We start from the raw sequence: 27,988 nt of genomic DNA on the forward strand, positions 1-27,988 counted from the left end.
GTGCAGCCGGCAACTTCTGGATGACAGGCGAAGCTGGCCAATCACGGAGCGAGGATGTGAGGCTTCGTCCAATCGCTGCAGACCTGCAGCCACTGTTGAGATAGGGTGATTAAAGGGCGGGACCCAACTGTGACGTAGCCAGGAGAGCTCGCGTGACTTGTCAGGGTTACTGGAGTTCACGGTTCAGAGTAGCATGATGGTGTAAGGAGCTGCTGACCTCCAGCTCCACCTGTGGTCAGTACTCATCAGCTCCATCCAGCTCATCGGGACTTTGGCTCCTCAGCTGAGGTGAAGTGTCCTGTAATGGACCACAACAATCACACTCATGTACACAAAGCACACAGCTCACCAAAGGAGCCTCAGAAGCCAGAGCAGGTCTCACACTGGAGCGTGTGCTTCGGTCCCTGCTGATCCAGTCTGCTTGGCAAATATCCTCAGGCAAGATTTACTCACACATCCATCGGAGTGTGTGAATGTGTGTCAATGTGTGTGAATGTGTGTCAATGTGAGAAAAAACAGAAGAAAGTGCTTGTGTGAGTGTGTGACTGCTATATAAAAATAGGTGCATTCAGCACGATGTAGGTCTGTGGATGGATGATAGCTCAGGTACAGCTCGTGTTGTCTGAAATAACTTCATGTCATACCCCACAGTAAAGCCTGTCTGTGGATCCTCAGGGCTGCATGACAAAGTGCCCTTGGGCAAAACGCTCAAGCTGAATCTGCATCCATGTGAGTGCTGCAGGCAGTGAGCGTGATAAAAAGCACTCAGAGTTCAGGTGTGTCTCGCTGTCACGCAGCATTCACCTGTGTGTCCCTATACCAGTGCTGCCACACATGATATCCTGATGATGGTTCACTTTGTGTCGATACACTTTGTGCACGCCCACACTTGTATTTCACAGATCAGTGTTTCCCAGGTTTTCCACAGATACTACGATAATATAATGAAAGTGAAGGGGACAGTCCCAAACAACACAGTGGGTCAGTGTACAAAATTAGCAGTGTGTATCACCCGGTTGGTATCTGGGAATATCAGGAATAAAAGGACGGACTGACAAAGGTTTACTGAGAGGTGAGAGGAAATGTGGCAGGGTGACAGCTGATACCATATGGAGCATATGAAATATGGTCTCCAGCACTTATAAAATCTCTATTCCAGGGGAGAAATGCACTTCCTGTTTCTCCACAACAACATGTAACAGGAGTGGGTTTCTGAACCTGAGGAGAAACAGCAGCAGCTGCTCGTGTTTCAGAAAGAAGCTGCCTGTAGATTTGATCATGTGTCTGTTAAACCATGAAGACACGGCTCCTGAGAGTCTCCTGTTTAGAGTTCACCAAAGCAAGTTGCTTTATTTACATGCAAACCTGTCAGTGATTGTTTCTGGCACAGACACAGCACTGTCTGCTCTGATTCACACCCACAGTGTACGCTGATGACCCAGCTGATCTCTGTGGTAAAGCAGATACTTTCTCGGGGATAAAGCATGTTTTGAAGCTGCTCGTGTGGAAGCCACCGTGGTCTGCTGCAACAGTGTTTGTGTGCGACTGTCCTCGTGTGCACAGAGACGGATGAACACCAGAGAGAATTACACACGACAGGACAAAACCTGAAACCTCCCACTGGAAGGACATGAAGATGTACTTATTTATTTATTTATTTTTATTTAGGACAGTGCATGTTAATGAACATAAATGTAAAAAAAAAAAAATTACATGAATGTAAACATACCAGATTATAGCCAAATAGACATAATAATTCATAAAAATTCCTCATTCATTCATAATAAAAACTCCATCACCAAACTTACACATACACACCATTCTGTTCCCAAATAAAACATTAAAACTATACAACTCACACATGATCACACACTTGTACTGAAGGACAACAAGACTGGAACAATGATGGGGACACATTTTAACTTTATAAAGGATATATTCACGAGTACGTGAATTTATGTTGGAGTTCTAACCCACTGATCAGTGTTACTTCCTCATGCTCTTCAGGTTGGTTCTTAGTCTTTCTGTGGATTCTGTTAGTTCACTTTTGCGACTCTAGTTTAGCTTCAGGTTTATTAGTTTCCTCCACGTGTCTTTACCTTTTTGTCCATGGTTCATCCGTCTTTGTGTCTGTGTCAGTGTTACGTTTCCTGTTTTATTTTGACAGTCCCTTACTGTGACTCTGTCCAGCTGTGTCCCCCGTGGTGTCCACTCTGCCTCGTCCCCTCATGTGTGTTTAAGGCCTCGTGCTGTATGCTCCTGTGTGTTCTGTGTCTCTGTAGTTTCTTCAGGTATTGGATCTGACAGAGTGTGTGAGAGCGCAGCAATAAAGCTGTAACGCTCCTTAAAATCATGAATATTCTTCCTTGAAACTCTCACGTGGGTTCAACACGTTTGATTTCTGTTCAGGTTTTTGCTGGTCAGGGTTTGTTTTCTCCTTCTGCTGCGGTGCATATGTGCATGAAAACAAACACATCTTATCCAGTGTAACCTGTTAGTTGTATAGCTTCATTGTCGGTCAGTCATAGTTGTCCTGTTGTGTTATTCGAGTTCTGCTTCCTGCTCAGTTTGATGGACTCTGTGGTTCAGCTCCAGTTTCAGGTTTTTGGTCCCTTGAGTGTTTCTTATCCGTCCTGTCTCTGTCTCGTTTGTCTTTGTCCTGCAGTGTTTTTGTCTTTGTGTTCATGTTTACTGTGAGTGTTCTTGTGTTTGTGGGCTGTTTCCTCCTTTGCTGATGTGTGTTTGCTGTTGTTTTCTGTCTGATTGTCTTCATTACTTCCATCAGAGTCTTGTTCCCTTCCTTGTCCCACTCTTCTCTCTTTGTTGTGTTGTCCGTGATGCTCGTGTGTTACTCCCAGTGTGCCAGCTGCTGGGAGCTCTGGTCTGGGCTTGTCCTCTACGTCCATCTCAGTCTTTAACATTGTAGTTTCTGATCTTGCTGATCCTGGCAGGGACTGCAGGTCTGTTGGTCTTGGTAGTGCTTGGCAGTGTTTTAGACGGGCTCCTGCTTTGCTGGACCTCAGTCTGGGGCTGGCTGGGAATCACACCACTACCATGCACCATCATCTGGACTCCAGAGCCACCAGACTGTCTGCTCCTGAGCCCACGTTCACCTTTTGGAGAGACAAAAGAAGATGACTTACAGCTGTTTCATTTGTTGAATTCAGATCCAAAAACACACCAACAGCAGCACAGGTCACTGCGATTCGCTGCAGTGACGTGTCGGTGCAGGTTGGTCCAGTGCAGCCTAATAATGCGTGCCATGTCTAAGATCTATAAACTGTTCAAAGACATCATAACTCCCACGAGTTTCAACCAGCTGTTCATTACCTGGTTTGGTTACAGATGCTACAAGTGTATTTATGACATGTGTGCTCAGCTCAGCTAAAGTGATGCTTCCCATATATGTGTGTGTGTTAGTACCACATAATGCCTAAAATGAATAAAAGGATTCTGTTGCTGATTTTTATGCAGTTCTGTTGACAAACAACAACAACAGTACAAAGTTCGACCTCTCCCTGACTCCTGCTGCCATTCCCACCAGTCTGACGGCCTCCACCATCATTCCCATCCCCAAAACGACGTGAGACCTCACGTCTGTACTCACGAAGCACATCCCCATGACAGTGACAACAAAGGCAGACATTCATCATCATCACTGAAATGAGCTGTCAGGGCTGAACAGAAGGAAATAAACGGTAAGTGGACGCGTTCTTATTTAGCACTGTTCTGCTGTAACTGAGCACTCAGTGCTTTCTACAGTCTCATCCATCCACACAGGCACTTTAAGTTTAAGAATATAATCCACCCACTGTTATCATCTTCAATGCCCTGTACCAACACAGAGCAGAGCAGCTATCTGAACGCTACCCTAACAGAGGTCGATTATCTTGTTAATAATTTCACCTCCTCACTACGTACGACTCTGGATACTGTAGCTCCAGTGAAAACTAAGGTCTCTAATCAGAAGTACCTGACTCCGTGGTATAATTCTCAAACACGTACCCTAAAGCAGATGACTCGTAATCTGGAGAAGAAATGGCGTGTCACAAATTTAGAGGATCATCATTTAGCCTGGAGAAATAGTTTGCTGCTTTATAAGAAAGCCCTCCGCAAAGCCAGAACATCTTATTATTCATCACTGATTGAAGAAAATAAGAACAACCCCAGGTTTCTCTTCAGCTCTGTAGCCAGGCTGACAAACAGTCAGAGCTCTGTTGAGCCAACCATCCCTTTAACGTTAACTAGTAATGACTCCATGAACTTCTTCACAAATAAAATTTTTATCATTAGAGAAAAAATTACCAGCAATCATCCCACAGATGTAATATTATCTACAGCTACTCTTAGTACCATTGATGTTAAGTTAGACTCTTTTTCTCCAATTGATCTTTCTGAGTTAACTTCAATAATTACTTCCTCCAAACCATCAACGTGTCTTTTAGACCCCATTCCTACAAAACTGCTCAAAGAAGTCCTGCCATTAATTAATTCTTCGATCTTAAATATGATCAACCTATCTCTAATAATCAGCTATGTACCACAGGCCTTCAAGCTGGCTGTAGTTAAACCTTTACTCAAAAAGCATCTCTAGACCCAGCAGTCTTAGCTAATTATAGGCCAATCTCCAACCTTCCTTTCATATCAAAAATCCTTGAAAGAGTAGTTGTCAAACAGCTAACAGATCATCTGCAGAGGAATGGTTTATTTGAAGAGTTTCAGTCAGGTTTCAGAGCTCATCACAGCACAGAAACAGCTTTAGTGAAGGTTACAAATGATCTTCTTATGGCCTCTGACAGTGGACTCATCTCTGTGCTTGTCCTGCTAGACCTCAGTGCAGCGTTCGATACTGTCGACCATAATATCCTATTAGAGCGATTAGAACATGCTGTAGGTATTACAGGTACTGTGCTGCAGTGGTTTGTATCATATCTATCTAATAGACTCCAATTTGTGCATGTAAATGGAGAGTCCTCTTCACACACTGAGGTTAATTATGGAGTTCCACAGGGTTCAGTGCTAGGACCAATTCTGTTTACATTATACATGCTTCCCTTAGGCAGCATCATTAGAAGACATAGCATACATTTACACTGCTATGCAGATGACACCCAGCTCTATCTGTCCATGAAGCCAGATAACACACACCAATTAGTTAAACTGCAGGAATGTCTTAAAGACATAAAGACCTGGATGGCCGCTAACTTTCTGCTTCTTAATTCAGATCAAACTGAGGTTATTGTACTCGGCCCTGAAAATCTTAGAAATATGGTATCTAACCAGATTCTTACTCTGGATGGCATTACCTTGGCCTCCAGTAACACTGTGAGGAACCTTGGAGTCATTTTTGACCAGGACATGTCCTTCAACGCACATATTAAACAAATATGTAAGACTGCTTTCTTCCATTTGCGCAACATCTCTAAAATTAGAAATATCCTGTCTCAGAGTGACGCTGAAAAACTAGTTCATGCATTTATTACTTCCAGGCTGGACGACTGCAATTCATTATTATCAGGAAGTCCTAAAAACTCACTGAAAAGCCTTCAGCTAATCCAAAATGCTGCAGCAAGAGTCCTGACAGGGACTAGAAGGAGAGAGCATATTTCTCCTGTTTTGGCTTCCCTTCATTGGCTTCCTGTTAAATCCAGAATTGAATTCAAAATCCTGCTCCTCACATACAAGGTCTTAAATAATCAGGCCCCATCTTATCTTAATGACCTTGTAGTACCATATCACCCTATTAGAGCACTTTGCTCTCGCTCTGCAGGCCTACTTGTTGTTCCTAGAGTATTTAAAAGTAGAATGGGAGGCAGAGCCTTCAGTTTTCAGGCCCCTCTTCTGTGGAACCAGCTTCCAGTTTGGATTCGGGAGACAGAAACTATCTCTACTTTCAAGATTAGGCTTAAAACTTTCCTTTTTGCTAAAGCATATAGTTAGGGCTGGACCAGGTGACCCTGAATCCTCCCTTAGTTATGCTGCAATAGACGTAGGCTGCCGGGGGATTCCCATGATGCATTGAGTTTTTCCTTTCCAGTCACCTTTCTCACTCACTATGTATTAATAGACCTCTCTGCATTGAATCATATCTGTTATTAACCTCTGTCTCTCTTCCACAGCATGTCTTTTATCCTGTCTTCCTTCTCTCACCCCAACCGGTCACAGCAGATAGCCCCGCCCCTCCCTGAGCCTGGTTCTGCCGGAGGTTTCTTCCTGTTAAAAGGGAGTTTTTCCTTCCCACTGTCGCCAAAGTGCTTGCTCATAGGGGGTCATATGATTGTTGGGTTTTTCTCTGTATCTATGAAGCGCCTTGAGGCGACTTTTGTTGTGATTTGGCGCTATATAAATAAAATTGAATTGAATTGAATTGAATTAAGTACTTTCTATCTAACATTCACGGAGTAACTTGGGCCCAGCCTGTTGCCCAACGATATTTCACATGCAGACTGGAGACGACCTGCTGGATGGACAAGAAGATTTGTGGCTGTGGTCCGAGTTAGAGATCGTCTGTAGCTCGATGTGTCTGTACCTTCCTGCTCATCATGACCTCCTCTACCTGCTGAACCACCCAGAAATATTGGCTCAAAGTTCACTGTTGGATGTCGGTAAAGACAGAAGACAGACTCACGTTTCTCCCACAGTGGAACTGTACACAAGAAAGCAGCACTGTTGCTTTAACAGCTATCACAGACATCTCTAACTCATCGCTGCCTTTATCAACACATCATTCAAACTTTGTGCTTTGTTTTTCTGGTTTCACAATTATTGACTGCTATGATGACAATCACTGCAAGTCAGCTTGATCTGGTTGGGAAATTGTTCCCTGGAGCGCTGACAGAGACGAGGCCACACGTTGAGCAACAGCTGATCTGTCGCTGACTCACGCTGGGAGCAGAGTTTGTTTTATTCCAGTAACATAGAGTAACTGTACTTATGATCACAAACTAGATACAAAATGAGATGAAATGAATGTTTTCATGAGAATCTTAAAGGAGTTTGTGATGCTGATGTACTGGCTGTGAACTTGTTTTGTCTTCTAAGTGGGGCCTGCTACAAACTGACACTCAGTGCTCTGACTACACTACAGTGATGTGCAAAGACTGCGAGTACACAGGTTCTTTATACAGACTGCGTCTCCTCACAGCGCTGGCTTATAGGCGCACAGATAAGCGCATCGAGGGGAGGATGTGGATACCTTCTGAGTCCGTAAGTCCACGATCCAGAGTGTCCCACAGCATCGTTAATGAGCACAGCGATTCATGCGACACAGTCCTGGACAAGTGCAGCTGTGAGCGTGTCTAAAGAAGAAGAAGAGTTATTTTACACTACGGCTGTGTGAATCACAGATTTATTCCTCTGATGTTTACTACTTCATTAATATATACACACAAACGTGTACTTGCATTTACAGTATGCAGCATTTTTCTAGTGTTACTGAACCCACACATTTAACCACAGGCCATTTAGGAACACCACTCAACATAACAAGCATGTTGGAGGAGAACACAGCCATCCAGGCAGGGAGTGAACAGGCCAGCTGGGCTTGGCAGTGCATTAATGCATTCTTCAAGGCTCTCACCTCAGACGTGTCTCTGGGTTTGAGCCCATGGCAAGTGTTTGCAGTCCCTTTGAAGAAAGCCTGGCTCTTTGTTGGTGGGATGTGCTGTTCAGCAGCAGCGGAAGCTCTCTGCATCAGTGCATACTGCAGCTCCTGATGGCACAAACACACTGACACTGTATCCTGTGCAGCACAGACACGGATGTGTTCTTATTAAAGTAAAGCACATACTTTCCTCTCAAGTAAAAACCTCAGATTTTTAATTTGAACACATTTGCACAAAGTGCAGCCTGCACTCATGTGTCAGAGTGATACTGAGGGATGGAGACCACGGCATTTGTATCCATTTCAAATGACACCTACAACAAAGTAACACATTCAAACCTCTGTAACTGCCACAGACGTGCTGGAGAAGAGGACCGAGGACGTTGTTGAGCAGATACCTGAGTGCTGAGCTGGTACTGCAGCTGTTCCACAGCAGAAAGGCGGCCATGGTGGTCTCCTAGTTTCTCTGTGGGGGTGTCCTTCTCCAGCCACCCCGGTGCTGTTGGACACACAGAGATATGTAAGGACCTCTGACTGCTTCATTTTTCATGAGTCTGTCTGCAAACACCACAGAATATATCATCCACCTGTGGAAACAAACACCACACATGCATGCTAATAATAGTCCATACGCGTAGAGTCTGAATCACTTTTCTTTTTATGTAACTTTTCCCACTGCAGCCCCACACAGTACTGCTGTGTCTGAATCCATCCAGTAATAAAACGTTCTCATGCAGTCGCTGCAGAACATTTGATATACGTGTGACTCCCACATCCTGGAACTCTAAATGCTTTTGCTGTCGTTTGCTGTCTCCTCAAAAAGGCACTGAGTCGCTGTCTTACATTCCTGAAACGTCAGTGCCAACAGGAACTGAATAAAAGAAGGCTAACTGGTCAGGTGGAGTGATGTCAGACTGATCTGAGAGGATCACGATCAGGTACGTGCTGTTCCTAACTGTGTGATTTCACCTGCAGTATCTGAACTCACAGGTGCTGGAATCACATTCCTTCTCTAAAGGAAACTTCATTGTTTCCTTTATTACCTCCTTTAGCATACGATTAGCATTCTTTACAACAGGAGAGTAAATAATCCCCACAATTCATAGCGACACACCATCCGACTATTCTTAAGAGGAAAAGTGTGACTGTGCAGGTCCAGTTTGATTTTGTACTGCCAGCGTCTCAGTTTGTCCTTAAATTCATCTATGCTTCCAGTAAACTGGGCTGCAGGCTCCCAGCACAGCCACCCTGCTGTGCTGTACCGGGGTGTGCAGTGACGGGTGTGTAACTCTACCCTGCCGTCCGTCGGCGGCGATCTGGGCACGGAGGCGGTTGCCCAGCGCTATCAGCTGCTGTTTCTCTCTGCTCAAACGGGCGATGCAGGACGCTGCCTGCTTCAGCCTGACGCGAAGGAGCTGGGGGTCGTTTTTAGCAGGATGGACGCTCTTAAACACGCCACACATCAGAGCTGCTTTCACATACTTGCTGTCTCCTTGGAGCTGCTGCACCAGTGTCCTCTGAAAAGATGATGATGAAACCATTTTGTGCTTTCTAATAGTGATAGGTAGGGTTAAGAAGATCAGTGGCTCCGCCTCCACTGACAGATCAATAAACCTCCTGTAGTACCTGCTGTGTGATGTCATTGGAAGCTGACTCCACACGTGTCACAGCAGGGCGCCTGCCACGTTCATCCAGACACGAACCACCTGAGGACCCACGGCACAAATATGATGCAGTGATATGAGGGAGACAATGTGACCAACAAATACCAACAAACGTCAAAGATACAGGTTTCAGTCACTGTGGAAGATGAACATGTTCAACAGCCACAAACACCTCTGCTGCTTAACGCCTTATGTTCCTCTCTATCATCTACTTACAGTGTTTGTGTTAGCTAACGTAATGTTTTTGGGTTATATGGAGGAAATTAACAGTATGAATAATACCAGCTTGATTTTCAGGCTGTGATCTGCCTGGATCGATGTGTTGTGGGTCCTCCGTGGCTGAAGCCAGGCCTGACAGTCCCGTGACACCTCCGCGCTGCTCCTCGAGGTGCTTACCTGACAGGTGCACCTCCTGCTCCACAGGCTGACGGCAGTCTGAGTCCAGTTTTACAGAGAAGGAGAAGGAGTGTTAAAGTTTAGCTTAACACTCAGATTATCCAAAGCTATTATTTTATACATTAAAATGAAAAACAGAAAACAAGTTCATGATAATTCTAAGCTTTTCTTTCTTACATGCGATGAGCAGAGTGTCTGTGGCTGTAAGTTCAACAAAAGCATGTTTAACAGAAGAATCAGCAGCAGCGATGTGGGTCACTGGGTCAAATCTATCTTAGCATGTGGAGCCCAATGAAAGGGTTTGCGTGTATAGTTTGTCACAGTGATGCAGAAACTCATCAAGGTTTGTATACAGAGCCAGACAGCACCTGCTGTGTTGCCTTTGGAGGCTGAAGATTCCTGATACGGAGGTTGCACTGGTGCCTCAGCATGAGGTAAGACTAGAAGATGGCCGAGACCTTCCATGTCCTTTCTCATCTGGGTAACCACAGCACGCAGGGCGCTGTTCTGCTCCTGTAGACGCCGGATCTCCACCGATGCCAGAGAATCCACCTTTGGAGTGAGACCCTGTGGATTTAGATGGTTTTATGTCGTGTAAGTGATGTTTCACAGGAAGAAGAACAGGAATTGGAAATTTGCATTATTGTGTGTTGAATGTTCAGATCAAAAATACACAAAACGATGAGACTGCAGGGACACCAACAACACAACAATAACTATAAATCTGCTTCCATCAGTACTGAACAGGACTATGCAGAGCTCTGTGCCGCTCTCAGACATGTGCATCACTGTACAGCTTTCTAATCATAATTATGCAAATTTATGGGCAACAAAATTACAAATGTTTTGAGCAAAGTGTATATTCATCCTAAATGTACCTGTAATACCTACAGCATGTTCTAATCGCTCTAATAGGATATTATGGTCGACAGTATCGAACGCTGCACTGAGGTCTAGCAGGACAAGCACAGAGATGAGTCCACTGTCAGAGGCCATAAGAAGATCATTTGTAACCTTCACTAAAGCTGTTTCTGTGCTGTGATGAGCTCTGAAACCTGACTGAAACTCTTCAAATAAGCCATTCCTCTGCAGATGATCTGTTAGCTGTTTGACATGAAAGGAAGGTTGGAGATTGGCCTATAATTAGCTAAGACTGCTGGGTCTAGAGATGCTCAGTCATCAGTGATGTACAGGACAGTAAATTACTGCCACCTTGTGGCCACAACAGAAATGAGCATCTGTGAAAGTCAACCCAGTACAGTGTTTCTGACAGATGTCCCGCTTTAATAATCACATGCACCCTCAGATGGTGTATTCAAACCCAGGACCTTCTTGCTGTGAGGTTAATCACTGCACCACCGTGCAGCCCTTCTATTAGCTTCTTGTATTCATCCCAAAGTCCCATCTCAACTAATGAGCCAGCATGTTGTAGGCAATGAGAGCACGGCAGAAATCAATAGCAAAACTACCGCTATCCAAGCCGAGCCACCGGTGTGGCTGAAACCCAGGGATCCAGCTTGGCTTGACAGGGAAGTCCGCGTGGAAAGATCTCATCGTAGTCTGACTCAACGGAGACCCGGGGATACCCCACGAGTTATCATTGCTAAATCAAACAGCAAAGGAGATGTGGCGGACATCCTCAGGAGTGTGCGCAGAGGTAAACTACTCTTTAACGGAAACCCAATCGGCATATTCCCCGACTACACGGCCAGCGTGGCGAAAGCCAGGGCAGCTTTCACTGCGTGAGGAAGATACTCCACGATAGACCGGGAGTCCACATCCTTTACCCTGCCAGATTTCATGTCTCTTACAACAACGTTGAAAAAGAGTTTGTGGATGCTGCCAAAGCCATGGATTACGTCAAGGAAAACATACTTTCTTCAGCAGGTGGTGATCTATGATGGTCTTATCTCCTGGACCGAGGTGGAAGGTAACTCGGAGTTCTTTATGTCAGTAAGCTACATCACAGTGCTTAGTTGCAAGTCATACAGGCCTGAGTTCCACTATTGTTCTAGCAGACAGCACTGAGACCTGTTGGTTGCACTGAGACTGCTCGCAGCAATTTTCCCCGAACTTCAGTTCATCATTTCATATGAAGACATCTAAACTTGAGTTAGCTGCATTCGAGGACTTGTTGACTTTTTGTCTTGTTGTTGTCTGACCTGCTCAGGTCCCTTGTTCTCCCAGGGATCATTTGATGGGTAAAAAACTTGTACAAGGTGCTTTATATATTCGTTTTTGGTTTGTTGGTTTGATGGTTCCTTTTGTTTTGTCCTATGCTAAGCAAAAACCTTGGGTCATCATGGAGTTCAAAATTACTTATGCTCCCAGATATCTGTCAAACTTCACTCTGAAGAGTTAAGATGGATTTGCTTAAAGTCATAAGTTATAATATCAAAGGCCTCCACAGCCCCGTTAAAAGAGGTAATACTAGGTCAGCTACAACGTTTCAATTGTCACATAGCTTTTTTACAGGAGACACGTTTATCTGATGTTGAGCATGACAAGCTAAAAAGGCCGTGGGCACAACAAGTGTTTTATTCATCTCACAAATCTGGCAGGAAAAGAGGGGTGGCTATCCTAGTACACAAACACATGTATGTGTTTGTGTACTTCCCACTCACTACATATAAAGACACAGATGGAAGGTACATTATGGTCAATGGCTCCATCGATGGAGTATTGGTTTCTCTCTTCAATATTTATGCCCCTAATGAGGACGAGCCAAAGTTCATACAATTTTTAATGTAGTGCTTTGAAAGTGTTCTGGTATTTTACTGCTTGGAGTGATTTTGACTGTGTCTTGTCACCTTACATGGACAAACAACCAAGCTCTAAAAGTCATGTGTCTCATATGAGTAAAGCTCTAAAACACTTAACAACTGAACTGGGACCAACTGATGTTTGGAGAAATAGGTTTCCTAGAGTCAGAGGTTATACTTCTTACTGGCATAGACATGCATCCTATTCCAGGATAGATTTATTTTTTACCTCCAAAACAGAAGAACATAGAATTAATAATATTGGAATTTTACCAATTACACTATCTGACCATGCACCGCTATCACTCTCATGGGACTTAGGATTGACACCAAAACTAAAACTTTGGCCTTACTCCTAAATGATAGTCAGTTTTGTGAGTTCATACATACTGAATTAAATATTTACTTAGAATTGAATACAACTCCGGAGATATCGCCCTTAACTCTATCAGATTGCACCAAGGCATACATTAGAGGTTGCATAATATCATTTGCAAGTGCCAGAAAATAAAGGGAGGCCAGGTGGTGTGAATTGGAGGCCAAAATAAGGCACCTCGAGCAACAACACACAAAAACCACAGACAGCCGACTAGCTGTCCGATCTGAAAGTGCTGCGTAGTGAGATTAACAGTTTAATTAACGAAAAAATTGAGGGCAATTTAAGATACATTAAACAAAAGTATTATGAACAAGGTAGTAGGGCTGGTAGATTGCTGGCAATAAGACTCAGGAAACAGCAATCCTGTAATATGGTCCAAAAGCTGAGATCGAATCAAACCCTAATTACTAAACCAAACCAAATTGGCAAGTTGCTTTGCCAATTTGGAGTCATTATATAAAAATTCAGATACATGCAAGGATGACAATACACTGTCTGATTTCTCAGAAAAGATCAATCTAAGAACACTGCTGGAATCGGTAGCAAAAGAGTTAGATGAACCAATTCAGGAACAAGACATTTTACAGGTGATTTCAAACCTTAAAACTAAAACAAGTCCTGGCCCTGATGGTTTTATTAATGATAAAGACTTTAAGGAAAAAGTCGCCCCCTTATTACTAAAAGCTTACCCCTGCGCTCTGCGTAGAAGGAAATTGGGTTAAGGCTGCTGACCTTTGCAAGCGCCATCTTACCCTTTCGACCATACATACATGACACAAACATCACACGGGGTAGACAGGTCAGAGACTATGGAAAATGCACAACATGAGGAAAGACGAGGAGAAAATGAACTCTGCCCAGACTCCAACACGAAGATCAGTTTGAGAAAAAACCACCTCAGCACGTGGCTAAACACTGAGAAGACAATATGATCATTGGAATCCCTGCTTTTCTCTAACATTTCACTTAAGATGTGCATATGGGGCAATGGACAAGGGTCACACTAAAGATTTGGCGTAGAATCAAACAAACATTTGGTCTTCCAAAAGAAATTTTAATTGTATCAAGCCTTTCCAACCTGCAGGGTTTTTGTCCTATTATGGAAGACCCTGGCTTCAGAGCATGGTCAAATAACGGGCTTCATAAACTTTGTCATGTTGTGAGGAATGGGCACCTGAGTTCAACAGCTGAGAGGTCAGTTTCTACAGAGCCCCTCTGATGACATGGTCCAAAAAATAAATAAATTGTGGCCACAAAATACTATTTCGTGGGCACGAAACACTTGACCGATAACCGTGATCCTTCCCAGGCCCTTGCAGTTGGTTGACAATAAAATCTATCCCAGCGTCCAGGTCGTACTTACGTCTGTAAAGCAACTGGGCTCGCAGTATCCTGTTTTAACGTCTCTCCGTAATAATGGTTCCTTGCATTGCAGGCTTTTCAAAATGCATTTGTAGCTCATCCCCAGCCTAAAATCAAACTCATTCATACTGTCTCTGTCCACGGTGCATAGGTTTAGCCTACTTATGCTTATGTCTCTACGCAGCTGTCCAGGATTGTATCAATATGATGTGCGCACGTCATCTATTTCGTTGCCACAAATGCATAATTCGTTGCCACGTTTTACCCAATTCGTGCCCACAAATGAGCATTTCGTGCCCACGTTATACTATTTCGAGTGCACGAAGTAGTATTTTCTGGCCACAATTTATTTATTTTTTGGACCATGTCATCAGAGGGGCTCCGGAAGTTTCAGCTTCCTTCTTCTGACTTTTTTTTTTAGATTTTTGCAGCTAAGAAGTTTTTTGACAAAACATAAAGAATGGAGGCAAGTTTGGAGCCCTCACCCATCGAGGAAATATCTCTAAAAATATTTCACAGTAATTCCTCCCCAAAATTGATTAGTAATTTCTATCATGCATTTATGAGTTTTAATACAAGTGCAACTTTGGATATTAAGGCCAGGTGGGAAGCTGAGCTTGGCACTCAAATCTCAGAGGAGACTTGGGAAGAAGAGTTCAGTGAGGCCCATCTGGTGACTAATTCTGGGCTGTGGAGAGAATTTAATGGGAAGGTGGTCATGAGATATTTTAGACCCCCAGAGATCGTTGCTAAAATGAACCAACTCCTGACACTTGTTGGTGAAATTGTGGTACTCACTTAGGAACCCATTCACACATATTCTGGTCATGTCCATTAGCTCCGTTTGGAAGGACATATTTAAAGCTCTCAATAGTTTCCCAACAACCGTTAACAAAAGACCAACAGTTAGCCATGTTAGGAGTACTACCAAATGGTTTTACAGGAAACAATAAAGAGTATCTCTTGAGAATCTTGCTTACAGCAGCACTAAAGTGTGTCATCATTAAATGGTTAAATCTTGATTGATAAAGTAAGAGAGATTTATCAGATGGAGGGAATAACACATGCTCTGCAGATGCAGAGAGGATTGTTCAGTGATGACCCATACATGCTTGTTGTTTCAATAATCCAGCAGAGGTTCACTCTGTTCATTTATTGCTACTAAGATTGCCACGTCTTATTAATATTATGTGTAACTTCTACATTGCTGCCCTGTTCCTGTATCTGTTCAACATGTGAACATTGACAAGTATAAGTTGCAAGGTTGTAAATTATAGTAGAAATTGGGTTTTAAAAAAAGCTGAATGACAGCAGGAGCTCTATTCCAGCACGCTTTGGCTGAGCAGCCAAGCCGCAGAACATGACATAAGACTGATATTAGTGTGTGGTTAAACATGTGCTCACCTGTACAGCCTGATCTCTCTCCCTCCTAGTGGACTGGAGTAAGACGGTCAGATCATGCAACTGCTGCTCTCTCTCCATCAGCTCAGCTTTAGCCTGACACATGAAAACGGTGTTACATTCATAAAACATCCTGGGCTTTGAAACCAGCAGCTCTCCTCTGTCAGTGTGCTGAAACTGAAACAGGTCACTGCTGAGGGGGGGTGGGGGGCACCCGAGCCTGCTGCCATTACCAGCAGGTTTGCTGTGTCTCCCAGCACATCAGCATGGAGGAGATTCAGGAGACGGGCAGTTACTCTAGGAGAGCTGAAGGGCTGTAGCAGGTCCTGAACCCCTCAGCAGGTCTGCTTCTGCACACAGGAATGGGATGACTGGCACTAGCCACAGAATGCCAGTATTGGCAGATCCACCCTGTGTTTTTCACAGATGAAAGAAGCTTCACTCTGACCACAGGTCACACGTGAAAGAAGCTGTGGAGAGCGTTATGCTGCCTGCAACATTGTTACAGACACATCACGTTATGGGGAAGGACATTCATGTAGGGATTGGTAAGGACACCCTGATTACATCTTGGGATGAAATCCTTGTACCAGTGTCAGACCCTACGCTGGTGCAGTGGGTCCTGATGTAAATTCAGTAGGACACCTCTGGGACATTATGTCGCGGCCCCAGAGACACTCCCAGGTTGCACCTCTGACTGTTCAGGAGCTCCATGATGCCCTGGGCCAGATCTGTCATCTCATCAGGAGCATGCCCCGATGTTGTCAGGCAACCATACAAACTCCTCAGTATCATCTCTAACTGCTACAAAGAAATGTCATCCACACAGAGTAGCCTGCTGCATCCGAATCTCTCTGTAGTTAATCATGTCCATCAGTCAGTCCTTTCATTCCTAACATTATCATCAGTCTGTATCAGCGTAGATCTGATGTGTTCTCACCTCTCGTTTTTTAAATGACACCTGCTGACATGAACACGCGTGTAACAGAAAACACGTGAAAATAGCCTCTTTTTTCTGTCCTGCAGTGAACTGTCCAGCTTTGCATCACTGCAGGTATTTCAGTTAGCATTAGTGCTAAAGTGCACACAGAGTCTATTGAATGGGTTGGGTTATGTGTGAGCCGCTGACCTGGTCTCTGGCCTCGATCAGGTCTTGTATTAGCTGCTCGTTTGCAAGGTAGTAGTCCGCCTTTACATCTTCAAAGCGTCGCTGCCATTCCAGCTCCATCTGCACTCTGTTCTTCTCCAAGACTTTCTCTCTGTTGAGGCCAGCTCTCAGATGCTGTTTGTACCTGACAGGAAATTATAAATACAAAAAGATGATGCCCATACTCACACTGCATTTACCCCCTGTTTATTACTCCATTCAATGCATCAGGAAGGACCTCCATGGCACTCCCGACTTCGTATTTCTTCTTTCCCCCTCTCACCTTTCAGTCTGTTTCCTGCTCCGCTCCAGCTCAGTCCTTAGTGTGGTTTCTCTCTCCTGCAGGCTGATGATTTGTGTATCTTTCAGGACCATTTCACTGGACACCTGCCTGACATACTCGTCCCACTGAGTCCACATTTGTGGCTGCTCTGTGTGAAGCCTTTGAAAATGCAGACAGAATAAGACTAGTACTTAAAATATGGGCTATTATATTTTATATGTGATATTGCTGTGTGTTGGACCGAGCCTTAGGGCACATGGCGAGAAAAGGTGGCTGAGGAGGAGGACGTAAAATGAAATGCTGCTGTGAGAGAGACAGGAAGCTAATCCAGACACGCCCACGCGTCAGGGTCACTGTGATTAAAGCTCATGTGAGAATTTTAGCAGCTATGGTATCAGTTTCAAAATCCTAGGTCACTTCCTCGTTGAGTATTCATAATTCAATTCAGTTTAGTTTTATTTATACAGCGCCAAATCACAACAGCAGTCACCTCAAGGTGCTTTATATTGTACAGTAGATCGTACAATAATAGATACAGAGAAAAACCCAACAATCATATGACCCCCTATGAGCAAGCACTTTGGCGACAGTGGGAAGGAAAAACTCCCTTTTAACAGGAAGAAACCTCCAACAGAACCAGGCTCAGGGAGGGGCGGGGCCATCTGCTGTGATTGGTTGGGGAGAGAGAAGGAAGACAGGATAAAGACATGCTGTGGAAGAGAGACAGAGATTAATAACAGATATGATTCAGTGCAGAGAGGTCTGTTAACACATAGTGAGTGAGAAAGGTGACTGGAAAGGAAAAACTCAATGCATCATGGGAATCCCCCGGCAGCCTACGTCTATTGCAGCATAACTAAGGGAGGATTCAGGGTCACCTGGTCCAGCCCTAACTATATGCTTTAGCAAAAAGGAAAGTTTGAAGCCTAATCTTGAAAGTAGAGATAGTTTCTGTCTCCCGAATCCAAACTGGAAGCTGGTTCCACAGAAGAGGGGCCTGAAAACTGAAGGCTCTGCCTCCCATTCTACTTTTAAATACCCTAGGAACAACAAGTAGGCCTGCAGAGCGAGAGCGAAGTGCTCTAATAGGGTGATATGGTACTACAAGGTCATTAAGATAAGATGGGGCCTGATTATTTAAGACCTTGTATGTGAGGAGCTGGATTTTGAATTCTGGATTTAACAGGAAGCCAATGAAGGGAAGCCAAAACAGGAGAAATCTGCTCTCTCTTTCTAGTCCCTGTCAGGACTCTTGCTGCAGCATTTTGGATTAACTGAAGGCTTTTCAGGGAGTTTTAGGACTTCCTGATAATAATGAATTACAGTCGTCCAGCCTGGAAGTAATAAATGCATGAACTAGTTTTTCAGCGTCACTCTGAGACAGGATATTTCTAACTTCAGAGATGTTGCACAAATGGAAGAAAGCAGTCTTACATATTTGTTTAATATGTGCGTTGAAGGACATGTCCTGGTCAAAAATGACTCCAAGGTTCCTCACAGCGTTACTGGAGGCCAAGGTAATGATGAGCTCTGAAACCTGACTGAAACTCTTCAAATAAGCCATTCCTCTGCAGATGATCTGTTAGCTGTTTGACAACTACTCTTTCAAGGATGTTTGATATAAAGGAAGGTTGGAGATTGGCCTATAATTAGCTAAGACTGCTGGGTCTAGAGATGCTTTTTGGATAAAGGTTTAACTACAGCCAGCTTGAAGGCCTGTGGTACATAGCTGATTATTAGAGATAGGTTGATCATATTTAAGATCGAAGCATTAATTAATGGCAGGCAGTGTTGCCAACTCCTCAGTAAGGAAAATCGCTATTGGTTGTCCTAAAAGTCGCTAGAAGTCGCTAAATGACGTCATCGCCTAATTTGCATAATTGGTCACGCTAATCTAATTGTAACCTATGTTGTTGGAGAGAGAAATAACATCGTGGAAGAGACATAAAGTGAGTAAAAAACGTCCTAAATGCATTTAGAGTTTATTTAGAACTACAAATTAAATTTCTTTTAGCAATTATTGTTTTTTTTAATGTCACAATTCCAACCCTGCTCCTTTACCCGGGCTTGGACTGGCAAAAGTGACCCGAAATAGGCACTCTGGTGGAGTTACTTTGTGTGTGTGTTTGTAAGTAGTTTTAAACCTTGTGATCCACAAAACAGCATAAGAGTAAAAGAGTAAAAGAAGAACTGACTGCGTTACAGCACCTGCTGCTTTTTGAGAGTAAAAGCGATACGCGCTTTCACGTCTTTTTTTTAGCGACTTTTTTTAGAAAAAAAGTTGCTAAGGGGTCTGAAAACTCGCTAAATATAGCGACAAAGTCACTAAGTTGGCAACACTGATGGCAGGACTTCTTTGAGCAGTTTTGTAGGAATGGGGTCTAAAAGACACGTTGATGGTTTGGAGGAAGTAATTATTGAAGTTAACTCAGAAAGATCAATTGGATCATAAGAACTTTATTACTTCATTAAACTCAATAGGTGCTGTTTACTCATTTTACTGAGGCTACTGCTGGTTAGGGTTAAAAAACACAGCTGACAAAAACACTGTTACTCCAAAGGCTACGGTGACTCACTGTTATTTCAAATTGAGGTTCTACAGAAGAGTTTGGCTCTGACTTCCTTCTTATTGTGGTAGTCTCGCTCCACCTGTAATTTGTCCTTCATCTGTTTCAGCTCATCTCCACGCTCTTATATTCTGCAACACACACACACACACACACACACACACACACACACACACACACACACACACACACACACACACTTTTACATAGCTTTAAATAACATCACTCAAGTAAAGACAACTCCTCGCAGTTGCACTGAAATAAAACTTGTTAATGTAAAGCAACAATCCCAAACAGCCCAAACCCTGGACCGTGACAGCAGCACTGCCAAAGTTACACAGTGATTCTGTGTAGTGTGATCTCTCTGACCTCCAATCACTTTCAATAATTAACTGTTAATTCTGTCATTACAGCTGACAGGAATAATAATTAACCCCATGCATGTGTGGGGCGTGGTTAGCTATGGTCACTGTCCCCCCCCCAAACCCCCACCCCGGAGCTCCTCAGTCATCCTCACAGCCTGTGGACCACTAGACCCTTCAATCAACAGCTTAAACATACTGTGAAACATATTTTTGCAAATGACATATTTCATGATATTGTTCTAGAGCCCTGTCCTGGTTTGGGAACTGCATGTTATCTAAACAGGGACAATAGAGGTGCATGGAATCTAGTTTGCAGAGCTTGTTGCATTGAAAATTAAACAATGACATTTAAATATTTAGCAAAACCAATTTGTCTTTCCAGATCCAACGTCTTAGTGTCTATTGATAGCCCACAGACCTCCATTGTTTTCACTAGAGGCAGACGAATGTTTCAAAATGTGTGCAAATAAAGCCAAAGTTATCTGTGTGCACAGGTAACAGCACAGGCAGGTGAGGAAATCTATCTTTTGCAACCTGCCTCCATCCTGTCAGAGCTCACATGTCAAACTGGTGTCATTACGTAAAGTTTGATAGAAGCTTGAATGGTAGGCTCAGAGGACAAATAACCACAGTGCTTTTAATATGCATGAAAACACAATGACAATACAGCAGACTGTAACTTGTCCACTGAGCCTGGAGTGACACGCTGTGGACAGACAAGTAACAAACAACGCTTCAACAATGTTTGCTGGTTTTTAAAGGCCTTTACATTAAACAATCAATTAGAACATTTTCACTATTTTCAATGAAAAATGCAAAGACAGCGTGAATTACAGGCTTTAAAGAGAAGGTCAAATCGAGTTAATCATTACAAAGAGAAACATGAAAAAGTGCTGATGAGCGTCCCACTCTGAACAGCCCGACTGCTGAGTAACTGCAAACACACGGCTGCAGCTGCACTGGTCTTACTTCATTATTTCCAACACCAACATTGTTCTGGTGTTACACGTTCACATGTTTTCACATCATCCTTCTCAGAACATGAAACAAATATTCTCACATTATTACAGATTTCTATCAGACATGGAGCTGAATGCTAGTCTGAGTTTAGGAGACAGACAGCCTCTACTTTTAAGATGAGCCTTCAATCGCTCTGATGAAGCCTGGAGTTTGGCTGGGTCAGCTATCCTGCTATGGCCTCAGGCTGCAGGCCGACTGCCTCCATGCACTGAGCGTTTCCTCTTCACTCACCTGTTTTCACTCATGCATTTCTATAGTTCACCTCTCTGTCCTCTCCTTACTGACCCTGCATCTGTAGGAGGACACTTCCTGTTGAAAGGGACTTCTTTCCTCGCAGTTGTTAGCGGGCTCATAGAGGATCATGTGATCGTATTACAAAGAGCCTTGAGATGATTGTTATCATGAGGTGGTGCAGTTTAAATACAATGAAAAAAATGTTTGTTTTAAAGCACAGCTGTGGACCTTTCCACTCCACATGCTACAGCGTGCCCATAACCAGCTCATGTTCTACTGTTTACAGAAAAACCTCGCCTGGTTTAATATCATAAGAGTGACCACAACATCTGTAAAGTACATAACAATAATCATAAATGCAGTCACAGTTTTTTTATATCTATAGCTGCACGACTATAGTCAAGACGATTAATCATTATTAGGATTAAACATATCACTGCTTTCACATTCATGTGGTGCTGCCAGTGTACAAACCTTTGCATTATATAAAGACACAGAGCGCCTCTAAGAAGAAAGATGACCACACACACACACACGCACACACACACACACACACACACACACACGCACACACGCACACACACGCACACACACACACACACACACACACACACACACGCACACACACACACGCACACACACACACACACACACACGCACACACGCACACACACGCACACACACACACACACATCCTAATTGTAATGAAATCACTGCCCTCCTCTTTACACTGTGCCACATGCTTGTTAATTAAAACTTCTTTGCAGACAGTTAAGTTGTTTATTCACCTTGATTGACTCTCCAATAAATGAGAAGCTACAACAGGGATGTCCAAAGTCCAGCCCGGAGGCCAATCATGGCCCTAGGTCAGATTTTTTATGGCCCGCCGCCACAAACAGAATTAATAAATCGTAATTTCTCTGTCCACCTTATGTTGTCAGCACCATGAGATGCGATGCATGAAAGCTTTATACACAGGTCAGTAAGTGTCGTTTAAAATGAGGCTGAGATACTGACGTTTCAGGTCCACACAGTTTGATCTTTGTGTTACTCTGTGAATGAAAAGTCGTTTTATTCTGTTAAGGCTTGAATGAACCTGACCTCCATAATTCTTGTGTTATTGAAAATAACATGTGAAAAACACCTCTGAGCTGCACACAATCTGCAGCAAACAAAATAAACCATCTTTAACTCCATTCATTAGACCTGCAGGACGGATGGGACTAAAACCTGAAGCAAATAACTCGACGTCAGTGAGAAGTGCTCACAGCGGGTCGTTTGGTGGACGGAGTTTCTCTCTGTAGGATCGTTACCTTGCAGCTTGATGTATCTTGAGGCTGCCGCTGTGATTTGGTGCTATAGAAATTGAATTGAACTGAATTTACATGCAGTGCAGGTTTTGCCACTTAGGAAAAATAACTACATGAGGGGATAACGCCTCGTCTGTCTGGTAAGTTGTCCTCGTTCCATCCAGGTCGTGGTTTTCTAAGGAGCTCAGGAAGAAAGGGACTGCACTTCACCTCTCAGCCCAACAGCTTCTTCACTTCTAGTCAGTCAGCTGATTACTTTCCGAGCTCATTAGACTCTAATGGATACGCTGCACCGGCTCACTGTTGTGGATGTCTGATTGAGTGTTGGGCAACAAGGATTAGTAACCTTTTTTTTTTGTGGTGTGTTTTCAGACTACGTCCAAAAACAGATGATGTTGAGTCTCTTTGAGGATCAAGGTCCTTGTTATGTATCTATCTAACCTGGTTACTCATTCAGAGGATTCCAGGTAACTTCCAGCTCCATGGTGCAGCGAACAATCTCATTAACTCTGTGTATGAATCATTCAAACACATAAAAAGTCTCTAACTGAAGGAATGAACCAGTGTTGTGTCGACACATAACAGCAGTAAATAAGTAAGCAAACAAAAACTGTATAGAGCCAAGAAGAAGAATGAAACTCACGGTCTTGGCCCTCAAAGCTGGATCATTGCAGCTGGGTCCTGATAACACTTACAAAAGAATCAATGTCAGATTGTACCTGTACGCACTGTGCTACAAGGAGTCTGTTGGAAAAACACTGCATTTGTTCCCATTTCTTTCACTGACTACAAAAACCGCCAAAGAAACAGGAAACAGGGAGAAAACGCTGAAGTACGCCAAATTACACAAGAACACCGAAGCCAGTGACAGCAGGTGTGACAGAGATGAATCCAAATGAGTTCAAATCACTGTCAGTATGTAGAGAGGAGGTCAGGACAGAGGTCCGAGCATCCAGAGCCCTCTGTAAAAACAGGAAGCTCTGCCAGCGTCTGGGTGGTGTTGGAGGTCTCATCAGAAATGATGAACACAGATTTTGATCCACCGTGAGACACGTGAAAGACGGGAACAGCTTCATTTTTCACAATGACAGTAATCAGTCACACATTGGCCTCCCCAATGCACCACGTGCCCCACTACAGTACTACAGAGCTACAGTACTACACAGCTACAGTACTACACAGCTACAGTACTACAGAGCTAAAGTACTACAGAGCTACAGTACTACACAGCTACAGTACTACACAGCTACAGTACTACACAGCAACAGTACTACAGAGCTTCAGTACTACACAGCTACAGTACTACACAGCAACAGTACTACATAGCTTCAGTACTACAGAGCTACAGTACTACAGAGCTACAGTACTACAGAGCTACAGTACTACACAGCTACAGTACTACACAGCAACAGTACTACATAGCTTCAGTACTACACAGCTACAGTACTACAGAGCTACAGTACTACACAGCAACAGTACTACATAGCTTCAGTACTACACAGCTACAGTACTACAGAGCTACAGTACTACAGAGCTACAGTACTACACAGCTACAGTACTACACAGCAACAGTACTACATAGCTTCAGTACTACACAGCTACAGTACTACAGAGCTACAGTACTACACAGCAACAGTACTACATAGCTTCAGTACTACACAGCTACAGTACTACACAGCAACAGTACTACATAGCTACAGTACTACACAGCAACAGTACTACACAGCTTCAGTACTACACAGCAACAGTACTACATAGCTTCAGTACTACACAGCAACAGTACTACACAGCTACAGTACTACACAGCTACAGTACTACACAGCAACAGTACTACACAGCTACAGTACTACACAGCAAGAGTACTACACAGCTACAGTACTACACAGCAACAGTACTACATAGCTACAGTACTACACAGCAACAGTACTACACAGCTTCAGTACTACACAGCAACAGTACTACATAGCTTCAGTACTACACAGCAACAGTACTACACAGCTACAGTACTACACAGCTACAGTACTACACAGCAACAGTACTACACAGCTACAGTACTACGCAGCAAGAGTACTACACAGCTACAGTACTACACAGCAACAGTACTACATAGCTTCAGTACTACACAGCTACAGTACTACACAGCAACAGTACTACATAGCTTCAGTACTACACAGAAACAGTACTACATAGCTTCAGTACTACACAGCTTCAGTACTACACAGCAACAGTACTACACAGCTACAGTACTACACAGCTACAGTACTACACAGCAACAGTACTACACAGCAACAGTACTACACAGCTACAGTACTACACAGCAACAGTACTACATAGCTTCAGTACTACACAGCAACAGTACTACATAGCTTCAGTACTACACAGCTTCAGTACTACACAGCAACAGTACTACACAGCTACAGTACTACACAGCTACAGTACTACACAGCAACAGTACTACACAGCTACAGTACTACACAGCAACAGTACTACACAGCTACAGTACTACACAGCAACAGTACTACAGAGCTTCAGTACTACACAGCTACAGTACTACACAGCAACAGTACTACACAGCTTCAGTACTACAGAGCTACAGTACTACAGAGCTACAGTACTACACAGCTACAGTACTACACAGCTACAGTACTACACAGCAACAGTACTACACAGCTTCAGTACTACACAGCTACAGTACTACAGAGCTACAGTACTACACAGCAACAGTACTACATAGCTTCAGTACTACACAGCTACAGTACTACACAGCAACAGTACTACAGAGCTACAGTACTACAGAGCTACAGTACTACACAGCTACAGTACTACACAGCAACAGTAGTACATAGCTTCAGTACTACATAGCTTCAGTACTACACAGCTTCAGTACTACACAGCAACAGTACTACATAGCTTCAGTACTACACAGCTACAGTACTACACAGCTACAGTACTACACAGCAACAGTACTACACAGCTTCAGTACTACACAGCAACAGTACTACACAGCTACAGTACTACACAGCAACAGTACTACATAGCTTCAGTACTACACAGCTACAGTACTACACAGCTACAGTACTACACAGCAACAGTACTACATAGCTTCAGTACTACACAGCAACAGTACTACATAGCTTCAGTACTACACAGCTTCAGTACTACACAGCAACAGTACTACATAGCTACTGTACTACACAGCTACAGTACTACACAGCTACAGTACTACACAGCTACAGTACTACACAGCTTCAGTACTACACAGCAACAGTACTACATAGCTTCAGTACTACACAGCAACAGTACTACATAGCTTCAGTACTACACAGCTTCAGTACTACACAGCAACAGTACTACACAGCTACAGTACTACACAGCAACAGTACTACACAGCTACAGTACTACACAGCAACAGTACTACATAGCTTCAGTACTACACAGCTACAGTACTACACAGCTACAGTACTACACAGCAACAGTACTACATAGCTTCAGTACTACACAGCAACAGTACTACATAGCTTCAGTACTACACAGCTTCAGTACTACACAGCAACAGTACTACACAGCTACAGTACTACACAGCTACAGTACTACACAGCAACAGTACTACACAGCTACAGTACTACACAGCAACAGTACTACATAGCTTCAGTACTACACAGCTACAGTACTACACAGCTACAGTACTACATAGCTTCAGTACTACACAGCAACAGTACTACATAGCTTCAGTACTACACAGCTTCAGTACTACACAGCAACAGTACTACATAGCTTCAGTACTACACAGCTACAGTACTACACAGCTACAGTACTACACAGCAACAGTACTACATAGCTTCAGTACTACACAGCTACAGTACTACACAGCAACAGTACTACATAGCTTCAGTACTACACAGCTACAGTACTACACAGCAACAGTACTACATAGCTTCAGTACAACACAGCAACAGTACTACATAGCTTCAGTACTACACAGCTTCAGTACTACACAGCAACAGTACTACATAGCTACTGTACTACACAGCTACAGTACTACACAGCTACAGTACTACACAGCAACAGTACTACATAGCTTCAGTACTACACAGCTACAGTACTACACAGCTACAGTACTACATAGCTTCAGTATTACACAGCTACAGTACTACATAGCTTCAGTACTACATAGCTTCAGTACTACACAGCTACAGTACTACATAGCTTCAGTACTACACAGCTACAGTACTACACAGCAACAGTACTACACAGCTTCAGTACTACACAGCAACAGTACTACACAGCTTCAGTACTACACAGCAACAGTACTACATAGCTTCAGTACTACACAGCTACAGTACTACATAGCTTCAGTACTACACAGCTACAGTACTACATAGCTTCAGTACTACACAGCAACAGAACTACACAGCTACAGTACTACACAGCTTCAGTACTACACAGCAACAGTACTACATAGCTACAGTACTACACAGCTACAGTACTACATAGCTTCAGTACTACACAGCTTCAGTACTACACAGCTACAGTACTACACAGCTACAGTACTACATAGCTTCAGTACTACACAGCTTCAGTACTACACAGCTACAGTACTACACAGCTACAGTACTACATAGCTTCAGTACTACACAGCTACAGTACTACATAGCTACAGTACTACACAGCTGTATTGTTTCAAGACCAATATTCTCCAGGACTCAGGCTGCTGTCCTGGAGTTTCAGCTTCAGAGGTCCAGCTCTGTGTGACTCTGACTGTTGTCTGTGCGCATGTGCTGAACAGCTGGGTGCTGTATGTCATATACAGATTTATAGCGGTATTATGGTGGACACCGTGTTATGGCTCAACCCTGCTGTATACGTCACAGTTCATCCTTGTACTTCTATTAGTAAAAACTGTATTGGAAGAGTTCAGGGAGGTCACGGGGGAGGGTTTTGTCACAGCGTGTGTGGACGATATGAGCACGATAAACCTGCAGTGATGATGAAGTCAACAGTAGTGACCAGGGTCTACGCTGACCGATGACGTGCTTCTTTAGCCTGTACTTTAATGATGACGTCAGTGGCTGTTTCCATCACAGTCGTGGTGCGCAGCCGCAGAGACAAAGTTACAAACGTATAAGTAACTTTTACACTCACAGCGTGCTGTAGCCGGTGCATCACTCCTGCAGCCCGGTCCCTGAACCTGCTGTTACCGGATGAAAACAGGAAGTGCAAAGACGTAACGAGCACGCGCTCACACACGCGCCTATCGTTGGGTTACCTTAAACAGCTACGTGCGCACCAGCAGGCCTGATCCGTCTTCATGCAGTCACCACGTCACAGCTGGCGTGAACTTTTTGGCTTATTCCCCTGCGAGATAAGCGGTTTCCATGGAAACCGTGCGTCGGCTAAATTGCTCCCCAGCTACAGCGATGACATGGTTCCCGTTTACTGCTGTGGGTTCAAGACTGTGTGCGATGTTGTGTTTGGTATGAGATGACAGATGGGCG

At 43.7% G+C, this 27,988-nt stretch overlaps 2 protein-coding genes across 8 annotated transcripts in view; one reads left to right on the forward strand and one right to left on the reverse strand.

The window, feature by feature from the left end:
* Nucleotides 1-1,639: 1,639 nt before the first annotated feature.
* Nucleotides 1,640-27,914, reverse strand: ccdc57 (coiled-coil domain containing 57). Of its 7 annotated transcripts, none has more exons than XM_084938498.1 (13): nucleotides 27,760-27,880; nucleotides 19,574-19,695; nucleotides 16,998-17,156; nucleotides 16,697-16,859; nucleotides 15,571-15,663; nucleotides 10,032-10,230; nucleotides 9,550-9,702; nucleotides 9,230-9,309; nucleotides 8,898-9,120; nucleotides 8,002-8,102; nucleotides 7,580-7,711; nucleotides 7,196-7,298; nucleotides 1,640-3,113 (listed from the first exon to the last, which is right to left on the reverse strand). In XM_084938498.1, the coding sequence occupies exons 3-13, from the start codon at nucleotides 17,132-17,134 to the stop codon at nucleotides 2,908-2,910; spliced, it is 1,590 nt and encodes a 529-aa protein (XP_084794624.1). In that variant the 5' UTR covers nucleotides 17,135-17,156; nucleotides 19,574-19,695; nucleotides 27,760-27,880; the 3' UTR covers nucleotides 1,640-2,907. The 7 variants fall into 7 exon arrangements, with proteins under 7 accessions (XP_084794624.1, XP_084794625.1, XP_084794626.1 ...); XM_084938499.1 differs by lacking the exon at nucleotides 27,760-27,880 and adding an exon at nucleotides 27,636-27,737; XM_084938500.1 differs by lacking the exon at nucleotides 27,760-27,880 and adding an exon at nucleotides 23,137-23,836.
* Nucleotides 8,421-27,988, forward strand: part of LOC146382156 (monocarboxylate transporter 4-like) — a 35,829-nt gene continuing 16,261 nt past the window's right edge. Inside the window, exon 1 of the mRNA XM_084938505.1 lies at nucleotides 8,421-8,541. The gene's annotated coding sequence lies outside the window, so the exon portion shown is untranslated. The remainder of the gene's footprint in view (nucleotides 8,542-27,988) is intronic.

This window comes from Perissodus microlepis, chromosome 8, assembly GCF_051167445.1.
Source record: "Perissodus microlepis isolate ML-2025 ecotype Zambia chromosome 8, ASM5116744v1, whole genome shotgun sequence".
NCBI lineage: Eukaryota > Metazoa > Chordata > Actinopteri > Cichliformes > Cichlidae > Perissodus > Perissodus microlepis.